Source organism: Elephantulus edwardii, unplaced genomic scaffold, assembly GCF_000299155.1.
Source record: "Elephantulus edwardii isolate Elephantulus edwardi_28Jun2011 unplaced genomic scaffold, EleEdw1.0 scaffold00094, whole genome shotgun sequence".
NCBI classification, from domain to species: domain Eukaryota; kingdom Metazoa; phylum Chordata; class Mammalia; order Macroscelidea; family Macroscelididae; genus Elephantulus; species Elephantulus edwardii.
The window spans coordinates 6,652,363-6,675,107 of NW_006399844.1; the positions used below are offsets into that span (position 1 = coordinate 6,652,363).

General features: G+C 46.6%; 1 protein-coding gene across 1 annotated transcript in view; it reads right to left on the reverse strand.

The window, feature by feature from the left end:
• NOS2 (nitric oxide synthase 2, inducible) overlaps window positions 1-19,512 on the reverse strand; it is a 41,171-nt gene extending 21,659 nt beyond the window's left edge. Inside the window, exons 1-10 of the mRNA XM_006891072.1 lie at window positions 19,403-19,512; window positions 11,974-12,058; window positions 10,280-10,399; window positions 9,142-9,290; window positions 5,696-5,858; window positions 4,387-4,478; window positions 3,376-3,517; window positions 3,116-3,255; window positions 1,683-1,857; window positions 1,480-1,581 (exon numbers count right to left, since the gene is read on the reverse strand). Of these exons, the coding sequence (XP_006891134.1) occupies window positions 1,480-1,581; window positions 1,683-1,857; window positions 3,116-3,255; window positions 3,376-3,517; window positions 4,387-4,478; window positions 5,696-5,858; window positions 9,142-9,290; window positions 10,280-10,399; window positions 11,974-12,058; window positions 19,403-19,512 (1,278 nt within the window). The remainder of the gene's footprint in view (window positions 1-1,479; window positions 1,582-1,682; window positions 1,858-3,115; window positions 3,256-3,375; window positions 3,518-4,386; window positions 4,479-5,695; window positions 5,859-9,141; window positions 9,291-10,279; window positions 10,400-11,973; window positions 12,059-19,402) is intronic.
• Window positions 19,513-22,745: the final 3,233 nt, after the last annotated feature.

Below are 22,745 nucleotides of genomic sequence, written 5' to 3' on the forward strand. Positions count from 1 at the left end.
CTTCTGAAACAGATTCAATTCAGGCGACTGCTGTTTAAAAAAGCGTGATCATTAAATGTCTCCAGGATCTTGTTCATTGGGAGGAGTTAATTTTTTAATCTAGTCAGGGTGATTCAGCAAGGAAATGCAAGCTGTGCATGTGCATGTGATGTGCAGTGCATGTGATGTGTATGTATGTTTGCACGCATGTGTTTCTGCATGGCTAAGTAAATGTGTGCATGTGTGGACATGTGTTTCTTTAAAAGCCTTCCTGGGAAATGCCCAGAGTATCTGGAGTCCTGCCCTTTGATCAAGTCTATCTGCTAAAATCAGAGCCCCGGTCAGTCATTATTAGCTCCATTTCACAGTTGAGGAAATGGAGCTCAAGGAAACCACCTAATTCACCAGAATTTTCACAGCTGATACTCCAACCCAGGTCTGTCTGATTCCAAAGCCCACACACATTTGCTTGCACCAAGGAAAAAAATCCAAACTAGCGCAAGCGAGCCACACAGTGTAGAGTGCAATATGTGTGACATCTCTTGGTGTCCCCTCTATGAAGTTTATATGATAATACAGATTTTATTTTTAAGAAATAGGTAACATGTTGATTCTTCTAAATTATTGTCTTTGTTTATTCCATTTAGACAGGAAAAACCACATAATCAACTATGATTTCTGCATCTTTAAACTGGAAGCCCAACCAATATAACTGTGTAGGATTTTGTGCATCCTATTTGCTCTTCCCCTACTCTTGTCATTCTGCTTTGATTTGCATGTTTAATAGTGTTGATCTGTATTTATAATCCTTAGACAACACTACTTTATAACATGTGCTTTCTGAACTTGATCTCAAAATATTTATGGATATATAATAGATTAAAAAGGAATCGTAATATTAAAGTATTTGTAGATGAAGAGTGTTGTTGTTAGGTGCTGTCAAGTCAGTTCTGACTCCTAGTTCCCTCATGTGTGTGGTGTCGATGATCATAAGGTCTTCTCAGCTGCATTCCTTACAGAAGCAGATCCCACAGAAGGCTTGCTCCCACAGAACCAGTGGATGGACTTTAAGTCTGGTTAGTAGCCAGGCGCTTAGCTATTGTCACCAGGCTCAAATTAAGGATCTGATAGGTAAGTCATTTGTAATCTAATGATCCGCCAATCAGAAAAAGTGGGTGGGCAGTGTGATCTGATATGTAGGGGCTTCTAGTCTAGTGTAGAGTCCCTGCTTTCGCATCTGTAAGATGGTTCTTTGCATGAGAAACTAAGGTAACTGTGGACAAGAGATGCTTCCTGTCCACTTCTGCTGAGGTCCAGAACAGTGTGGCGTGGGAGAGGGCTGGGTGGACAGCGGCAACCCTGCACCCAAGAACCTTCAGGACTTTCTACCCCATGTACAATCCTAAATAGAAACAGCAATACACTTGTGCACATGCAGAAAGTCAAGAACTATGGCTTTTCAATCAGAACGCCTTCCGATCTGAAAAACTTCAGGTGTACCTGGAAGCTGTGGAGCACAGCCACGTTGATCTCGATGACAGCCCGATCTTTCCAGAGCGAGGCCAGCTTGTGTGTTTCTAGGCCCATCCTTCTGCCCACTTCCTGCAGAGGCAGAGAGAGGCAGAAAAATGCGGCTGAGGCAGTCCATGCGACTCTCTCTCACCAACACCACACCCTCCAGACAGCCTGGGGGCCCTCCTTACCTCTAGGATATTGTAGCGCTGGACGTCACAGAAGTCCCGGACTCCAATCTCTGTGCCCATGTACCAGCCATTGAAAGGGCACCCCGGGAATTCAAGGCCACCCACTTCAAGCAGCATATTGGCCACGGCCGGCAGGGCATACCACTTCAGCCCCAGCTCCTGAAACCACTCATACCTGTCAGAGGACAGAGCCAGTCACGGGCAGAGCTTTCACTTTGCCCATAGTGTCACACACATACACTTACCTTTAGGAAAAAAGAATCAACTGAGAAAACATTTCCAGGAGTTGACCTCTAAATTAGTCTCTCAGAGGTAAATTTGGAACCTTCTCCCTATTCATTTATTTAAGCATTTGTTCATTTATTCATTTGTGGGAATATATATTAAGCACCAAGTACGTGCCAGGCACTCAGCTAAAAGCTGAGACTCAAGCATAACATAGTGGTTAAAGGCTTTAGCACCACAAAGCCTGGGTTCAAGCCCTGTCTCATCACTTATTATCGGCGTGACCTGGGAGGTTACTTAGATTCTCTAAGCCTCCATTTCTTCATCAGCAAAATAGAGACAACGGTATCAAACCCATGGGATTATAATGTAGCTAAAGGAGCCAGTTCATATGAATTCATTTTTATATTCATTTATCCCACAAGTATTTACTGAGTTGGTGTTGGGAATATATTGGTGAACAAAAAAAGGTAAGATCTCTATTCTTGGAGTGTGTATAGACTCTAGAATATAATAAGGTAAATAAAGAGAAACAAGTTAGGGGAGGGAGAGCTTTGGTGGTCACGAGAAAGCTTTTCTGAGGAGATGACATTTTAGGAAATACCTCATTGTCAAGAATCAATGAAACATGGAAAATATTGAGAAAAGGTATGTCAGTTGAGGGGACAGCAAGTGCAAAGACCCTGAGGTAGGACTGAGATTTTATATTCAAGGGACAAAAAGAAAAGTCTGGCCCAATTTCTGGATGATAGTACATTTCAATGTCTGGAGCATGTTTGTAACCAAGGGAGCTGCCTGGAGCAAGGTTGAATTGGGTAAACTCTTAAGTCACTGCTGATCTTCTACAGTGAGGAGAGGGATAGCTAAGGGGGTCTGTGGGAGGGACAGCTGAGGGGCTCAGTGGGCTAGTCATAAATGATTGCTGAGGGGGTCATAAGAGTCCTGGGCGACACTTCATGAGAATCTGAAGACTTTGAAGAGTCTATCTCCTGAGGTCATTGCTTCCTAAGCCTTGCTTCCTTCTCACCATCCACACACCGACCTAAATCTGGAGGCCTAATGAGATGGGCAGACTCAGTGCAAAAAGCCCGCTCCCCAGCCACCAGGTGTCCCTGATGCTGCCTGGCCTGAAGGAATATCAGCGGGGTGACCACAGGAAAGAAGAACATGTCTGTAACCTCATATCCCCAGCACCCGAGCTCACTTACTTGGGGTGCTCCATGGATACTTCGAGTACAAGGTCAGGGGGGATTTCAAAGAGCTCAGGGTCACCACCGTTCGCTTGCAGGACCAGAGGCATCACGTCAAAGCGGCCGTACTTGGGTTTCCAGCCCAGGTCGATGCACAGCTAGAGGGGCAACAGGCCTAGTGAGCCCACGTCTCCAGAAACTCCAAGGTCTCCAGGCCCCCTCTGGTGCCCACCGCCCGATTCCCTGCCTGAGAGCCCAGACGGGGGCTGGCCCGGTACCTGGGTGAACTCCACGCAGGCAGGGTCTCCTATAATGGTGCCGTCAGGCATCTGGTAACCCGCATAGCGGATGAGCTGAGCATTCCACACCCGAAAGTCGTGTTTCCCGTCACTCCGCGGAGGGAACACGGTGATGGCTGACCTTCACCAGGACAGGACAGAGCTGTTTAGCACGTGACCTCCATGGAGGTTCCACCCCGCTCTCTGCCTCAATCCCCCTCTACTTTCTCAGGTCCACCACCCCAGCACCCAAGTGGACTAGAACACCTGCAGCTCCCAGCATGCCACCTTCTCTCTGGCCTTCCTGGAAACTGCCGCGTTTCCTGACTTTCCCTCTTTCTCATTCACTCTCCAGCTCCTACGCTCTCTTCTCGGCCAGAGTAAGGACTCCCACTCTGGAAAGCCCCCCACCTCTCAGGTGAGTTAGCAGCCTTCCACAGCCCTTTCCTGAGCTGCGTACTTCCTGCCTTCCACGGAAGTCAAGTTAGAGAGCTGAAGTGGGGTCTTGGGGTCCTAATAATTTTAGGAGGCTTCCCCTGCATCTCCCCCAGTCAGCCAGCCTTATGCGGAGTTCCCTTTTGGTGGGTATTAAGTGTCTGCTGAACAAAGGATGAAGAGTCTTATGAGTCCTTCAGCCTTGGCTCCTTTGGCCGAGGAGTGGTGACCGGGCATGCTGATGGGCCAGGGGTCTCCCACCTCCAAGAAAAGCACAAGAACCATTTGCTGGGAAACCAACCTGCAATCCTTTTCTAAAAATGGAGATTCCTAACTCTAAGGAGTAGAGATGTTGCTTCTTAAAGATCCACTACTCCCTCCAAGTGGCTTAAAGTCAGAAAGAATCTAGGAAGTGGGCTTATATCCACTCATTATTAGGGACCCTTGAAGAGGAACTGAAGCTCCTTTCTCTTTCTCCCTGGTTTCTGAGATGTCTCCCCTAAATCCACCTGCATCATTTGTCTAAGATTCCGGGGCACACAGACCAAGCCATAGCCTCGGGTAAGGGGCACCCACCTGATGTTGCCCTGGTTGGTGGAGTAACGCAGATGTCTGCAGATGTGCTCAAACATTTCCTTGGCTGTGGTACAGTTCCGGGCGTCAAAGACCTGCAGACAACCCACCAGAACTAAGTTCCATCAGGGACTGTAGGGACAGAGGCCTCAAGTGCCTCCAGAAGCCAGGAAGTCATCAAAGCTGAGGGGAACAGCCTCAATACCCAGTCCTTGGCCACCAGGTGATAAACCACGTGCTATTGAGCTAATTCCACCTCATGGAACCATGTCTATCAGAGGACACATGAGCTCCACAGGCTTTTCAGTATCTGATGACTAAAAGTAGATCACTGGCCTTTCTTACAAGGAGCCCCTGGGTAGTCTCGAACCTCTAGCTTTTTAATTAGCAGCTGCGTTGGCACCACCCAGAGACTCAGATACCAGACTGACAAGTGTATTTTCCTCTCTGCACCTACCCCCTCCCATCTATGACTCTCCCAGTCATTCTCTCTACTTTCCTGAACTTTGTTTGCTTCCAAAGGCAAATCCTGGAAAACTCTAATAAATAACAAAACCCAATTAAAAAACGCAACCTGATTGTAAAGCCTCATGAATGGAAATCTCTGTTGTCCCAGCCTGGTACCAATGACACAGCCTGAGTTGGTTTCATTGACATTTCTAACCCATTTCTCTGTCAAGTGCTTTTGATATTATCCGGTGATAAATGACCACCAGTGGAAAGATGGCCTAGAAGCTACGATAAATAAAATGTCCTCCAGAGGCCAAGAATTCAAACATTTAAAGTCAACAAACAACCTCTCTCATGGCATCAAGACCTCAATAATAACTGAAGCAAGGTTGTCTGGGGTTTGTTGTTTCTGTTTCACTTTGTTTTTAAAATGGTTCTTAGACTCCTGATTTTAACACAAGAGAGAATATTCAGCCAGAAACCCCAGTGCCCAAACAGAATTCTAGACATCTAGATTTAAAAAAAAAAAAACAATTGAAAAACAAAAGAAGAAATAGGGTTTTCAAATAAATTCTGACTATTAGTGACCCCATGTATGTCAAATTAGAATGTACCCGATAAGGTTTTCAGAGGCTGGCATTTCAGAAATAGATTGACCAGGAAAAGATTCCAGGTCTTTCTTCTGAGGCACCTCTAGGTGGACTTGAACCTCCAGCTTTTCAGATAGCTGCCAAGTTTGGAAACGGTTTTTCCTAGATTCTTTGAGCACCTCTGAGCACAGCCCTGCTTGACTATCCTGGGTCATCATCTGGGTCAACCGCCTCCCCAGCTTCCGCATCCACTTGGGTCTAAGGAAGGTCACCTGTAGGTTGGACCACTGGATCCTGCCGATGCAGCGGGGGGCATTGCGCCAGGCCTGCTTGGTGGCAAAGATGAGCTCATCGCCTGTCAGCTGGTAGGTTCCTGTTGTTTCGATCTCCTTTGTTACTGCTTCCACCCTGGCCAGATGTTCCTCTATTTTTGCCCTGGGGGACAGGAAGACAACCAGAAGATCAACAATGAGATGGCCTTAAATGGGGATTAATGCAATCTGCAGAAGCAGGAACTGAGGAAGGAGCCTGGGAGGGCGAGACTTCTCCCACCAGAGACTGCCTGGGCCCCGCTGGTGTAAGGAACCCGTGCTTGTGTTTCAGAAGCTCCTGACCTTGGTTTATGCTTTGCTGTCATCATCTTGAAATATGTAATGAGCTTTTAAAGAAAGAAGAGCTTGCATTTTCATTGCGCACTGGATCCTGAAAATTTTGGAACCCTGGTATTTCCAGGTGGCTCTCCTTTAATCGCATCATCTTAGCTTGAACAGGAGTGTGGGGTACAGTTCACCTCAGACACAGGCGAGATTCAGAGGAGCTTCCCATTAGTTAATAGCAGTGTTTCACCTCTGAGTATGGGAAGCCCTGGCTAAGAGAGAAGGAGCTCATGTGGTGTAGTGGGCTATGTATTGCACTGTTAACCAAAAGGTCAGTGGTTCGAATCCACTGCAGGAGAAAAACGAGCAGTCTCTTCCCTTAAAGATTTACAACCTTGGAAACCCAATGGAGGTTGCTATGAGTCTCTGGAATTGACTCAGTTGGCAGAGGATTTGGTTCTGGTTGGGCGAAGAGACAGCAAACCAGCCCTCCCACCACAGCTACTGCGAGTCTGGTACTTACTGAAACTCATGAGTCTGTGAGGGAGGCTTTATGGTATTAATTTTATAGTCAAAGGCAACAAGACTCTTAAAAAAAAAAAAAAAAAGAAGCCAAAAACCTGTCAAGCTCATTGGCACTGAGTTGGAACTGACTCAGAGCTGACTCTCTGGCAGGTTCTCAAAGGCTGTAAAACTGCCTGGGAGGAGCTCGCCCATCTTTCGCTGCTGGATTAAAGTTGCCAGAGGTACTCCTTTGGGTTAGCAGCGTAACTCTCTACAAACTACACAGCCCGAGTCCCTATCCAGGCTCTACAGGGTTGAGTACCAGGCCAGGAACATGACTGAGGTCACGGGCAGAGCCCAGACTCGGATGTCACCTTGATGCTGATCCTTGGCTCTTAATTCTTGCTATATTCTTCAGGGGGACTTCAGTCACTGACACACCAAGTGTCTACTTGTATTTTCTTAAGGGCCCAATCAGACCACCTGGAAACCTCCTTAAGGACCAGCCCAGGGAGGTGCTCCCCACAGTCCCCACATTGTGGTCTTAAATCATGCTGTTCTTCATTCCCAAAACAGCGCTACTGCTCCAGCAGTTCCATATGGAATTCGTCCCATATCCCTCAATAAATAGGAGGGATTCAGTCAGAGAGGCTTTGAAGCAAACACACACACACACAGAAAGAGACTTTGAGATGTCCAATCTCCACCAAAGATTTTGAAACAGCAACAAACTATTTAAGGAATGAACTCCTGATTAAGGACAGTGGAAAACTCAGAACAAAATGGTCTTTCTGTGGATGAAGAGTGTCTCAACATCTCTCCTTGATTAAAAGGGGAAAAAAATAGTACAAAGACAAAACACTCGATGATAATTATCCTCAAGGACACCCAGGCATGAGGAGCTGCTGGGTGAGGGTGATGCTGCCCCAAAACACTACAGCAGCACTGCACCCCTCCCCAACCCCAATATGAAAACATTAATCATCCTCATCATACACGTGGTGTAACACTCTCAGAAATGGGGTGGTTTTTATGTTTGTGGTTTTGTGGTTGGTTTCTTTGGTTTTGGGTGTTTGGTTATTGTTTTTGTTTTTTTTTACTATTCATACCCAATTCCTACAGAGTTTTGTCTTTCCCCCCACTCTTTTCATAAAGTCACCTTTTGGAGGTACTGAAAGTTGTTATGTCATAAAGAATCTGATGGTCTAGTGCTAAGAAGCTGCGCTGGAATCCCAAAGGTATGTGGTTCAAATCCACCAGCTGTTTTGTGGGAGAAAGATGGGCAGTCTCGTCCTGTGTGAGTTACTGTCTCTTAAGACCACTGGAGGGTCTGCTATGAGCCAGTTTCCACTTAACGGCACACAATAACAACAACAAAAGTTATTACGATGAGTAGTTCCCTGGGTTTTACAAATGGTAACGTGCTCAACTGCAAATCCGAGGTGACCTGGAAAAAGGCCTCGCCATCTACTTTGAGAAAGTCAGCCATGAAGCCCCCCGGAGCCCAGCTCTACTCTGACCCATGCAGGGTCTCCATGATTTTGAAGCCTATGGCAACTGGTTTTAAATGACACAAGTCATTGTTATTACACGGACTGTGACTCATAGCGACATGACAGAGGAGAAACATCCCATTGGGTTTCCAAGGCCGTAAATCTTTCCGGAAGCAGCCAGCCACATTTTCTGGTGGGTATGAACTGCCAGTCTTTCCTTCAGCACCTGAGTGCTTTAATCACTGTGCCAGCAGGACTTCTTTACAACGATCATATTTAATTTGGCTGGAATAGTTGTTCTAAGCTTGATAGGATTGTGCTTACTATAGGCCAAGCATTATGCTTAGGACTCTGTTTTACTTTCGGTCAATTTTTATTATAAACTCCTGTATGGTAGATACTATCATTACCTTGGTTTTTAGATAAGAAAATGGAGACACAGAGAGGGAAATTGCCCACAACAATCTCATAAGCCATGTTCTATCATTATCTTCCTCATCCTTTATAAGATGAGAAATATGAGTTACTGAGAAGGTACTCAGATTTCCTGATTATATAGGGCTAGTTGTTTTTGGTGAAACATCCTTCTAGGTCGTATAGCCCTGGTGTGTCCACTTGCTGTACAGAGGTAACTCGTGGTTGCTGTGAAGCCTAGCACTGTGACACTGATGAGTCAAATGCGAGAATGGTTACCCATGGTGGACAATGTTTGGTGGAACTCCCTGATTAAAACAAGCTTGGAAGCAGGAGTGACATCCACTTCCATAATAGCTTGCCTCTGGAAACCCTATGAACCTGGAGATACAATGAAAGTTATACAGGTGTCCAGGTTTTTTGTTCATAGGGTTGCTATGAGTCGCCTATGACTTGATGGCACTTAACAATATAACAACAACATAGGGCTAGTTAACAAAGGAATCAGGGCTCAAAGCCTAATAGTTACACTCTGAAGTCATTCTTTTAGCTACTATTATTCTGTCTCATTGTCCCACAGTTATGACAACCTACTCTGGGACCTTTTTCCTTGGAACCACTGGGAATCTGAGAAGAAAACGAGACTAAAATCAGTGGGAAGTGGCTGAAGGTGAGGAGAACTGAGGAAGGATTGCCCCAAGCGAGCCTTACTCTTTGAAGGAGTTGTAATACTGGTTGACAAATTCAATAGCTTGAGGTAGAAGCTCATCCGGGGGCGTAGCCTTGTCCCTCGGTCCTCTGGTGAAACTTTTGGGGCTCATGAGGGCCCCCTGGCAAGTCTTGGATTTGCAAGCAAGATTCTAGGAAGAGAAAACATGAGGTAAGAACAGGCTGGTTGATCCAAAGGGCAGGTGTTCATGCCTATCATCCCAGGGGTCAGCTTCTCCGGCCTCCTCTCCTTATTCTGGTTGTTCTGCTTTTCACTTCTCCTGCTCCTCCTCCTTGCAGTCCACCAGGCTTTCCTCATCCAAATGTCTTCTCTTTCACAGCCTGTACCCCACTGGGTATGAGTGGAGGCTGGGGTTCAGTCCCAGGCCCTGCTCCCCCGTTGGCCTCAGACTCAGAAAGTTCAATGGCTCAGTCTCTGGGCTGTCCTCTCACTAAAAGAGGCTGACAGTGCCTCTTATGGGAACGCACAGCTGGCGTGCAGCAAAAAAAAGAGCAGGGTCACAGGACTGCACAGAGGAAAATGCTGGGAGGAAGAATACTGAGAGGTTACCTGTGGTTAGTGGTTTCAGGGAGGCGTGGAAAGCCATTCTGCTTTCACGGAAGTGAAATACTCCATTCTTATCTACTTTAAAACCACAGAAAACATTCTAAAACTAGAACAAGAAACTTACAAGATAGAAAGGAGCCTCAAGCGGCACTAATCTAACCACGTACTTGATGCACGAACTCCTTTCTGATCTCCCTGACAAAGAGGTCTTGAATCCTTCCAGAGACAGGGAGCTCACTACCTTCAGTCAGGCTTTAAGCACTTGTCTTGGAGAAATCCTGCTGCTATTATACTGAAATCTGTCATTCTAAGAAAGATACTCATTGGTGCCTGTGATGGTCTATCTGATTTCTGTGGCTTATCCACTATTCATTAGGGTGGTTAATAGAGAGGGGACATAATTTACTTGCTATTGTCTTTTGTGAGAAAAGGTATTGCTGTTTCAAATTCTCTTTACCCACGCAGATGATTGCTTTACCTAAAGGGTGGAAGAGCATGTGTTTGGTCCCCAGGGGTGACAGTGGCTTCACCAGCCTGGGGTAAGGGGTCCTCACTGAAGCCCCAGATTCTCACCGCGCTGGCCTTGTGGTGAAGTGTGTCCTGAAAAGTCATGCCACTGCCCCAGTTTTTGATCCTCACGTGCCGTGGACAGGCCGATGGGGGTTCAACCAGCTGGACTCGGGATGCTGGAGACTTTTGAGAAGTAGAAAAATAAACAGGGTTTCCAGATGTCCCCAATCCCGAGGCATCTCTCTCAACCCCTTGGGCCTGCTTTGGCTTGAGTTGGGTGGGAAGCTATGGGTGGGCACACAGAGCAGACTTGTACTCCATGCACTTCTTCCCTTTCTCAGCTCAGCCACCTGGGCCCGTGCCTACTAAGACCTCCCAATGCCCAGGCCATGCCTGAGGCTCCTCCCCTAATCTAACTCAAACCAAGCCCATCATACTGCCAGCAAATCAACTCCAGCTCATAGCTGCCCTACAGGATGGAGCAGAACTGCCCCCCAGGGTCTCCAAGGCTGTAAATCCTCACCAAAGCAGGGAACTGTATCATTCTACCTCAGAGCAGCTGGTGGATTCAAAACACCACACGTTAGGTTAGCAACTGAACACTTTAACCACCATGCCACCAAAGCTCCCCTTCTCACCTAATACTCCCATCAAATGGTTCTTCAAACTGCAGCAGGAGGGACTATGGTTAGATGTGAGGGACAGAGACTACTGCCAATATTGCGAAGAATAGAAGTCAGGCCAAGGAAGACTGCTGCCTTCCCTGGAGGTATTTACAATTACGAAAACCATCACCTCTTCCACCTCCACCTGCCTCTACGTGCACTCTCTGGAACACTGGGGTTGAAAGCACATAGGGCAGAGGGTGTTTGAGAAATGGAGTTTGCACAAAGGCTCAGCCACTAAGCCTGGGATTGTTTTGGGGTGTCCTACACAGGAAATGACAAGATCAGGTCTGTTGTTCATAAGGTCATGCTTTACTTGACATGACCTAACAGCAACAGCTACTGTAGGCTCCAATTTAAAGACCAAGGTGCGCCTCCAACCCAGGGTCTTTTAAATTACTTGCTATGCATCTGAAAGTTGGACAATGATTAAGGACAACACAAGAAGAATCGGTGCTTTTGAATTATGGTGTTAGAGAAGAGGGCTGAGTATTCCATAGACTGTCAAAACAACCAATATATGAGAAAGTGCAACCAGGGTGCTGCTTAGAGGCAAGAATAGTGAAACATCATCCCTTATACTTAGGCATGTTATCAGGGGGGCTAGTCATTGGAAAAAGACATCATGCTGGGAAAGGTCGAGGGTCAATGAAAGAGAGGAAGAGCCTCAACATGATGGAATGACACAGTGACTGTCACAATGGGCTCAGGGGTGATATGGGTGGCAAAGGGCAGCGCAGGGCACAGATCTGCTGTGTGGGCTGTGGATGACCTATGGTACCTAACAACAACAGCTCCTGGCTCCATGCACAATCTGGATCACTCCCACTAATCTGTGCCTCTCAGCCGACACAGGGAAACCATCTAGTGACCAACAGACCTTAGGGACCACCCCCTAGACCATCCTGGATTATCCTGCTCTCCCAAAGTCCTCTCTAACTCCCACCTGTGCCCCCCCCCACCTCACTGAGGCTCCTCACTTGCTTCCAAAACCCCACTTCCGCCCTCAGCCCAACCTCCACCAGGTTGCTCAGCCTTCATCTGCCTGGGAGAGGGATGAAGGGGATTCCCTCACCCCTGTGACCCACTGACCTGCTCCGTCCCTGTGAAGGGTGAGGAGGACTCATTCCAGGGCTTGTCGAAGCTGTGAGGCTTGGGGTCATCCTGTGTTCCCGGACTGCAGAGGGAAACAATTATCATGAGCTCCAGTGTCAGAGAGCCTCAGGAGGCCAAGATGTCTTCACTGCCAGAATCCTATTTCCCCCCTAAATTTTCGCTCGTTCTGTTGTCATTGAGAATTGATGCACCACCACCAAAACATGCCCCAATCCAACCATTTCTACACCTACTATTCAGTGACACTGATTCCAGTCTTTGCATTGTCCAGCCATTCTCACTCCCATTTTTCTGAGTGATTCTTCCCCTCTTACACAATCTCACTGCCTGCTGAGGTTTCTGTCAAATCTTTTGAGCTGTCAGCATCCTCATTTGGTGAATGGCATGGTAGTTAAGTGCTCAACTACTAACTGAAAGGTGGATGGTTTGAACCCACCAGTTGATCCACGAGAGAAAGATATAATGGTCTGTGTCCATAAAGATTCATCGCCTTGGAAACCCAATGGGGCCATTCTGCTCTGTCCTATAGGCTGGCTATGCATCAAAACGGATTCACTGGCAGTAGGTGGGAACCGGGTGTGTTAAATAGAAGAATTTTTTTTTCATCGTCCTCTTGGATTGGGGTGGCCAACAGAAAAAGAAATAAAAACAAAAACATACATTCACATGTATAAAGACAATGAAATAGAGAGTAATACTGATGTTTAGAACAGGTAAGCCACAGCTCAGCATCAAGGGCTGCTTAAACTGGAAGATGATTGCAGACCAGGTCCCCACTGAGGCCACACCTTTCTGCTCCTCTCAATCTTCATCTCCCCTCATTCCAAGGCCAAACTGGAATCCATACTTGCTTCCTCCAACTTTCTTCTGGGGATCGAGTCGGAGAAGTGGAGCTTATAGGTCACAATGTTTTCGTAAATTTAATATAACCATTTCCTTAAAATATTCAAAAGTATCATTTTTAACAACTTCCTGAAAATCCACCATCCAGATGTGCCGTATTTGACATGATATCACGACTATAGATGATTTGATGCTGGTTCTGTGTGTGCGCACACATGCACACACACAGCACAGACAAAAGCCTGGGAGGAAAGTACTACTCACTTTTAGCACTGAATGATGGTATCATGGAAGGTTTTTCTTTTTCTTTGAACTTGCCTGCATCTTCCACCTTTTACAGTGATTACAAATTACTTTCATAATTGGCAGTATTTTTATAAATTGCAAAGTTAATAACCATGACAGCCCCTAATCCTGCTCCTCCCAGTCAGCCAGTTCCTTGGCCTTGCTGCTAGGCAGTGTGGTGGTCAGCTGCCAAGCGTGAATATTAAAGACCCAGATAAATCCAAGGGCCAGGCAGAATCAGATTCAACTCATAGTTGATCCTCCAATAGGTTCCGAGGTTGTGTACTGAAAAAGAGGCGATTGTCCATTTTAATCCTGTGAAGCAGCTGGTGGATTTGAAGCACCAGTATAGGTAGTTGTTGCAAGTTACTGTCATGTTTATTTGGACACTGAAGCAATTTGGTTAAATCACCAGCCATACTCAGTCCTCCTTGGTCCTCCAAGGGGACTCAGGAAATGTTGGAGGCTTGCCACCAAAAGGGAGAGAACTGGGGAAATGCCTTGCTTAGACCCCAAACTACACATAAGCCTTTTAGGAACTAAATGGAGTTTTTTGGGGGGGGGGTTCTGCTTCCCCTGTGGTCCCCACCCTGTGTACTCTGTTACCCCTCCATACACCAAGGAGAGCAGTGGCCATTTTCAGAAATGGGCCTTATTTTTCAGGCAAGAACTTCTTCACTCTCTTAACTCTATCTGTCCTAAAAGGTGTAGGGACCCCTGAGCTGACAAATCCGCAGAAAATCTGATGTTCTGAAACAGACACACTTCCTACTCACTGGCATAGCTGCTGCCTATAATGGGAGCAGCAATCAGGCTTTCCTGGGGTATTGGTGGCTACTGAATTATGATCTCTACATTTTCTGATGATCACCATCAGCTTGTGGTTACTCTGATGGCCTGCATATTGCTGTGGTCCTAGAAGCCTGGCCACCAGTATATTTCACATACTCCTTGGGACACCTTTCCTGGATAGATTTCAGCAGAGTTTCCAGACTACGTCTAGGAAAAAAGGCCTGGAGATCTAATCCCCAGTAAGTAGATCAGTGAAAAACTCTATAGATTAAAAATAGAAAAAGTCAGTGAAACCTCTATAGATCAAAAGAGAGTATTATCAGAAGGAGCGCTGAAGGATGAGAAGATGAGTCTCCGGGAAGGAGTGGAAGGCATTCAAACCACACAATGCCTGCAGCAATGGATTTAAGCATATCAACAATGTGAAGGCAGCTCAGAACTGCAGAGTTTACTTTTCTGTTGGACATCAGGGGCTGTGAATGGAAGCCGACTCTACCACTAGCTGCACTGCATTTGGAACAAGAAACACTTTTAAAGCTAATCTTCATCATAATCCCACCTGGTGAATATTCCAAGCCTTATATTCTAGGACTCAGAATTTAGTGCTGAGCTGCAGACCACCCAACCAGTAAGCGCACAGTGGAGAACCTGGAGACCAGGCGCGGAACCCCTTCCTCCCTCCCACAGCAGCCCCGGCCCCGCGGGGGTACCTGACTCGGCTGGGTCGCCAGGAGGGCTGTGGCCGGAGGATCCTGCGGAGGAGCCGGCAGAGCCGGGGCCGCACGGCCTCGCAGGCAGCGCTCAGCCCCTCGCGCATGGCCCGGGCGCAGCGCAGCTCCGAGCGCTCCGGGCTCCCAGGACCTCGGCTCCTTTATGGCTTCCCGCCTGCGCGCCGGGGCGGGGCGAGCCTGAGCTGCGGCCACGAGTGGGCTTCACGTTGGTCCAGGGTATCAGCCTTGTAGGCTGCCAGACTGCCTCTCTTCCATCCCAAGGGAGCTCCATACTCAGTGGCACCCAGTGGGCGACCGCAGGAAAAGTTTGCCATTTGATGCCACTGGACATTCTCCAGCCTGAGTGATGTACGGTCTTAGGTTGGTTTGTTTCCGGTGAAAAACAATGATCTTGATATCAGCTCCCACTGTGCTGTGCCTTATTGTTTACAAAGTGAACCTTCCTGTCCATTATTTCATCTATGCACACTACATTCGACCAGGAAGGCAATTTTATTTTATCCTTATTTGGGGGGGAAGATTTTAAAAACCAAATCATTGCTTTCCAGGGGGAATTGACTCGTATCAGACCCTCCGTAGGATTTCTAAAGCTGCAAATTGCACAGTAGCAGATTGTTCATCTTTCTCGAGCGGAGACTCCAGCCACCAAAAGTGTGACCTTTGGGTTAGCAGCACCACTCCCTCAGGCTGTGCTGCCATAATTGGGGCCCAGAGAGGTTAGGGATCACAAGATCACAGAGCAACCTCAGAACGATAGCGCGAGCTCTCTCGGCCTCACAGGAATGGGGCAAGAAGGGCTATTTCTTTTCTGTGTGTTCTTTGTGGCCCCACAAAGGCAGGCAAGAAAGTGCAAGCCTGCTGCTCTCTTGTGTGTGTGGGTGACTTTTTGTTATTAACCATTGGGAAAGGGGGGCCAGAAGCCACCTCAAGTCTTTCCCAGCCTTTTCATTCTTACTTCACCAAGACATCCAGGGACTCCTCCATCTAGAAACCGCTCCTTATTTTCTAAGCATGGTGATGCTTCTGCCCTCAACCTGTGCAGGTCCCTTCTGGTCCTATTTGAGAATATTTAACCCCAAATCCAAATTGAAATGAAATCAACGAAGGTATCTGGTACAGAGTTCTGTCAGTGTAGTCCAACTCATGTCGTGCTGCTAACCAAAGGGGGCACGGATTTATAGTGAGCCAGTTACAACCCAGCTAGCAACATGTAGCTCAACTGTGTTCCAAATGTCTTAGACTAAGCCACCTTGGTGGCTTAGTGGCAAGAAACTGTGCTGTCAGCTCAAAGGTATGTGGTTCAAAGTCATCAGTTGCTCTGGGGGATAAAGGTGGGCAATTTTCTCCCATGTGCTTTACCTGCTTCTGAAAACTCACTGGAGGGTCAGCTACGGTGGGTTCTGACTTGATGGTACTCAACTACAACAACTTCTTCCTACATGGTCCCACATCTCTCTCTGTCTCTCTTTCTCTCTCTTTCACACACACACACACACACACACACACACACACACACACACACATCATTTGTTGAAGCTGAACATAGATTCAGCAATCATTTGTGGGTTCCTGGCTTTACTAGTCCTAAACTGATTTGTAAACCACTTTTTAAAATCTAAGTGTATTTATTCTGCTTCCTATTGTTTCAGGATAAAATCCCCGTTGTGTTACTGCTTCCTCTTCCAGTAATCTCTTCCTCACCTCTTCTGTGACTGTTTTCAAAGGTCTGACCTCTCCCAAAAGGCCTTTTTCTCCCTCCTCCCTACCCTTTACCACAGCCGGGCTGAGCATCTCTGCATTCTCCCCAGGACTTCTGTTACTGAGCCCACAGGGTCCTGTTGCCTACCTATTATCCCCTATCAATTTATAAAGCAAGTTAACATCTCATTCTCCATGTCCTCCTCCCCAAATCTGTGACATGTGTGTCATTTCTCCCATTTCCTCTCTGACAGCAGGAACTGGGTCTCTTTGCTGTCCCTTTCACAGTCTAGCTCATAATAGGTCCTCAGGGAAAGCCTATATAATGTGGTATAGTTTGTACTCCCAACAGTCTAGAGCTGAGCTGGTTCTCAGTACGTTATGTTATAGGAGGTGTGAGATTGAAGACTAAAATCTGTGAGTAACTCTGTAAAGTTTCAGGGAGAAAGGAGATTAAAGAAACAAGGAATGAATGTGATCTGGATAGGCACTGGGAAATTGAGCATGGCTAGACTGGGCAAGGGGGTGTTCTCTGTTTCAGGAGATTGGTTATACAGACTCCTACAATTGAGCCTGACATGGAGACAGGCAATTGGGAGCCATTGCAGTTTCTAGAGCAGGAGAGTGACTTGTTTATAGCCCAGCTGAAGGAGGGTGGGCAGAAGCAGAGTCTGGAGTTGAGGAGGCTAAGCTGTTAAGAGACTGCAGCAATGAGCTGGAGAGAAGAAAGAGATGGGACTTAGTGACTAACCCAGAGAATGCTCAGAATGGACTATTGATGAAGTCACTGTCTGTGGCATTTTGAGTCTGAGGTACCAGCAGGATATGTAGGGGCCAAGTGACCTTGCAGTCTCATCTCTTGGTTGCTTTACCACTTCAGCTACCACAACTCTACCTGCCTAGTTTCAAACATTTTCTTCTCCAGTTCATCCCAGTCCTCCCATATCTGGACTGTCTTGCTCGCTCCCTATTGCCCAGCAGTTGTTAACAATTGTTATGTGCTATCGAGTCACCTGCAACTCATAGTGGCCCTTTGTACAACAGCCCTAAACCCTGCTCTGTCCTGTGCCAATCTCACTGTCACACACCTACCCCCATTACCCTAGTCACTGAATCAATCCACCTCATGGAGGGTCTTCCTCTCCTGCGCTGTCCCTCCACCCTCCCAAGCATGACGTCCTTCTCCAAGGACTGGCCCTTCCTTGTAACATGTCCAAAGTAACGTCAGAGTTGAAATCCCCTTCCTCATGACCAAGCCTTCAATGCTCCGGCTTTGCCTTTTCTATCCCAGCCCTTATCTCTATCATCACCCCAACCAAGTACAGTCATGCTTGATTCTGTCTCTGAGTCTGGTGTCCAGACTCCTGCTTCCTGGAACGTCTTTGCTACTTCTCTTCACTCCCCACACTCTGCCCACTCTACCAAGTCAACATTATTTCTATGAAGCTCTCATAAAAGCCACTGTTTAACATTACTCAATCCCACTCTAGTTGCCAACAATAACAAGATGACAACCACAGCTGATGCTATTTCTTGAGCACTTACTCTGGGTCGAGCGTGGTGCTAAGCCATTCATACACGAAAACTCCTTGGATATTTACCACAACACAGGTGGTTCGAATCCACCAGCTACTCTACAGGAGAAAGATAAGCATTCTCCTCCTGTGGGATTAGCTGTCTCTGAAAACCTGCTGGAGGGTCAGTTTTGAGTCAGTTCTCATTTGATGGTACATAACAACACAAAACCCCTCATCTTAGAGATGAGGACACTGAGGCTTAGAGGCTAGGGGATTTTACAAAGATCACTGAGCCACTAAGTGACAAAACCATTCAACTGTCCCCAAGTGCAAGTGCATGTTCTCAACACTACACTGCATTTGGCTTCCTTTGACAGGTATGCTCAGGGTCGCCATGCCTCCTAACACCAGGGGGCGCCCCTTCTTCCAGGGTCCACACGTCTGAGAGTAGCCAGTGGTGGGGAGGGCACCCCCTGGTGTTGAGAAGCCCCTGAAGCTCCACGGGGGGCTCAGGTTGATATCATATTACTGCAGATTGACTTGCATTTCTACCTAAGATTCAATCTTCCACAGAGAATGTGGATGCCTGCTCGGCATAATCTGGAAGCCTGTGTTCACTGACTAATTCACTCAATCCCACCTAAAGCTTGGCTCTCCTACAAGCCAGACATTAGGGAGCATGAAGAGTCCAAATGGCATTTGCAAATTCCAGCTCTCTATTTAGCGGTCACCTGACCTTGGGGAAATCCTCACTCTCCCAGAACTCCACTTCCTCATCAATAAAATGAATCAATAATACGTACTTCTCAGAACCACTGTGAAGATCCAAGGAGAGGCAAAGCATGAGCAGTTTACTATAATCACAGAGAGGGCCCTGGAGAGGTTGGAAATCAAAGCAAATGTTTACCTGATGTCTACAGGTGTGCTGGGCGTGCTGCCAAGTGCCTTACATACACATTATCATGTAATCATCAACCTGCTTTGAGATGAGTACCACCGATGTTCCCATACTGCAGATAAGAACATCTGAGGCTCAGAGAGGGTAACTCACCCAAGTCACACTGCTGGTAAGACAACGCAGGGCTAACGAGTGAGCCACCTCATACAGAGCTCCAATCTGATTATTCCAACTCACATCCAGGTATTCTTCACCAGGATGATATTCAGATTATCTAGTAATTGTTGAGCAATGAGCACTGGTGAATCAGGACAGAAGTCAGGAGTTTAACCTAGTCCTAAGCACTTGACCCTAACAACCTCCCATTCTCATGTCTCTGCCCACATTCTTCCCTAGAGATTCAAGCTCCTGGAGGAATGGGCCATGCACCTTCTTTACACATACAGTGGCAGGCACAATGAGGTGTCCAGTAAATAATGGCTGAGTCAATCTCCAACCAGGACAACCAGGAAGTAGCTGAAGGCATGAGAAGTCCAGTGGGAGATCAGGAACAGAGAGAGAAATTCGGAGTCGGAGGCGCAGAGGGAGGAAAGGGAAGTAGAGACCAGATAAGCAGGAAGTGGTGGCGGGGAGCAGCTTACCTGAAGGTTAGATGAGCTATTTTCCCCACGTTGTTGTTGATGTCCTTTATCTCAGACAAGTCATACTGGGAGGATTTGGACTTGAACAGAAACTTCCAGGGACAAGCCATCTTTGTAGCTCTGCAAAGCCCGTCACTTATCTGGCTTTCAACTCAGATGCTGGTTGCTGTGAGGTTGAGGAAAGGGAAGGAGGGACTGTTATGGAAGGTTGAGGAAGAGTTTTCAGAATGAGGCAGCCTCGAAAGGGTTAGCTTGTTAGCAAGTCAACACAAAAACTTAATGTAAGCTTTACGAGTCCTTCATCAGTGCATTGCAACCCCTACTTTTATTTGAGGGTTGCATTTAGGGACCTTAAGAATACAGACTTCAATTCTACAAAGTCATATAAACAATCCAACTGAAAAACACTGGACTTGCAGCTTTACCTCTCAGCAAGAACCCTTATGACTCAGTGAGACCACCAAATAAGACCTAGTAGGCCCCCTGGGCCTGAGAAGAGTCCTCACTGGAAGAGTCCTCTGCAGCCTTTGTTTCCAACACCTCTAATTAAAACCAGTTTCTGTTGAGACAGTATCAGCTTAGGGCACTCCAGACATTTCAATTGCTATTTTGAAAATATAGATCACTCGACTTTTCTCCAAGGTGCCTCTTAGTGGACTCAAACCTCCAAACTTTCAATTAGCAGTGAGCACCCAGAAACTCTGTACCTCTACTTAACGAGTGTTAGGTTTACACTATTATTGGAAGAAGGGGAAGCATTCAACTCATACTGCCCTTCAAGATTCTACAATTGTTCACCTTACATCAACAGGACCATCTGCTGCTGCTTTATGATTCAGGGAGGGGGAAATAATTAATTGTGAGGAGGAAATACACTCAATTCTCCATATTTGAAATCATCCCCTTCAGCAAATGGTAATAAACGAAGATCTAAAAGGGGACCTAGCTCTGGTCTGAGCTTGCCTACATCAAATTTCCAGTGTAGTGGGGTCACTCATGTAAAGATTTTAGAACCACAGAGACCTAGGTTAAAATCCTACCTCTACTAATACATGTCTGGATCAATTTATTTAACTGCAAGATGTTTCTCCATCCACAAAATGTGTTTCATAACATTCATTTTATGGAATTTGTTTCAGAAACAGGGATTATTCTAAAGAGTGGATAAAATAATCTATGGCAAATTCTAGTAAATACTCCTTCCTCTCTTTTGAATTTTCCAGAAAGTTTACTCTCTTTTTTTTTTTCAGGCTAAGATAGACAGTTCATTGAGAAGAAACAGCCAGTCACAGAAAGTTTAATAATAAGTTACAACCATAGCAAATGATTTGCAGAGAAGAAATTGGAATACATGCCCTTGTTTAAATGACCAACTCATTTGTGGACATTTCTGTACCTATACTTTTCTGTCAGATTCTCCTTATGGGAGAACAACAACAATCCTCTGCCTTTCTGAGTTTTCCAAGATGTCCCCAGAACTAAGGGTCACTCACCTTCACAACTGGCTAGGCTGCCCCTGCAGAACGAGAGCAAGCAAGCTGTGGGCAGATCTGTAACTCACTGAGCTTTGAGACCAACCACAGCTTTCCAATCACCCTAATGGGCCAACTCAGGCTTCAAGTCAGAGATGTTGAGTTCTCTGGTGCCAGAGCCTCAGTCTTCAACTCACGCCAAAGTTGTAACCATATTGGCAGTTAAGAGTATTTATAGCCAGCCAGTGCCATCCAGGGAGGCTTTTTTGCATAAAGGTTTCTTTTTGTTGTTTCCAAAGGGTGTGTCCCCAGGGTTAACTAATTCATGACAGGGACTCCTGGCCTATGGGTGATTTACTTGTCCTGCTTGTTACATCATTTGTGAGATCAACCCACTTCTTCCTGGTCCTAGATCCAAAGTTTGCAAGGTGATAGGGCCAGTAAGAATTACAAATTTTTATTTGGCTAAGCCACATTGCCTCATTTTCAACATAAGGGGATTTTTTTTTTTAGCTCTATGGCTAATTCCTGCCCATCCTTTCAGTTTGCCCGTTTATGCGGCAGAAGTCCAAAAAGCCAGTATGGAAAATTCTGGGTGTGTGTGTGGGGGGAGAACATTTCAAAACGCCAGTGGTTCTGAATGATGCCAGTGTTTAAAACAAACTCCTGAATTATTCAGCTTGGCGTTCTGGGGCTGGAGCAGAAGACGGTTGGCACTGAAAAGACTCACTATTGGCTGGTGCTGGTGTCATTAATGCCATGCTGAACCTCGAAGTAAGCTTTGCTAGAATAGCAGATTTATTTTCCATTAGGAGAGTGAACTTTTGTTATCATTAGAAAAATCTTCATTGCCATCATTCCTCTAGGGTACGCACTTTCCCACTGAATACATAAAACAGTGATATATCATCCCCCTCCCTGTTTTTCCCCTAACGCATTGCTGTCACCATCCACCTGTCTCCTTGTTTTCTTTACCAAGTTAAATCCATCTTTAAAATGAGTCTATCTAAGTTTTGGAGGCGAAGGATCACCGGTAAGCAAAGGCACAGAGCTGCACACATGCATGGATGAAAAACAGGAGCCGTCTGCGGGGAGTTTCAACATTTCAAAATCACCTTTCTTTCAGACTTGAGTCAGTGCAGTTCAGGGAAATAAAGCTTTATTGAGGAAGAATCCAGAGTCCCTGACTCCAGAGAACACAAAGTCTACAGAGAGGCATGACGATTAAATTACGGAGTGGGGTGTGCAGAGTGCAGGATGGCAGGGCGCCCAAACAGCTGTCTGCTTTGCGCAGAGGAGGTGCGCAGAGGACCCTGGGATGGGGTTTTGAGGGATGATGAGGAGTTTGCTGCACCCTGGCTTCCGCTCCTTATCATGCCCCCCACATATTCTGCTCATACCTGCAACAAGCACACTGATTCACTCCTTTAATTTCCCGCTCCGAACAAAGGGACCCAAACCCTGATGGAGTGGCTACAGCTCGGACTCCATCTTCTTGGTGCCAGAACACCACCAACTTATAATTTTTTCTTCACAAATGACGTTTTTCAGTGATTTGATCTGACCAACATGCGACAGATGGCATTTAGCACATGGGCAATAACATTTCAGGGCCTGTGCCCTCTGCCACCCCCTCGGGCTGGTGCTTCGGCTTGCTTTCACGGATGCTCCCCACCCCGTGGAGAGGACTCTTCTAAATGTAGTCCATGACGCATGTCACCATGTCCTTGTCATCCAGTTGTGACGTTACCTCTGTGTGGAAACCCCCTTTCATGACACCCACACTGAGGTGGAGAATGCTTGCAATTGCTTGCAAATCCATTGCCTTCTTGGATTCCTCATTACTTTGAACTGAGACATTAGGAACCTCA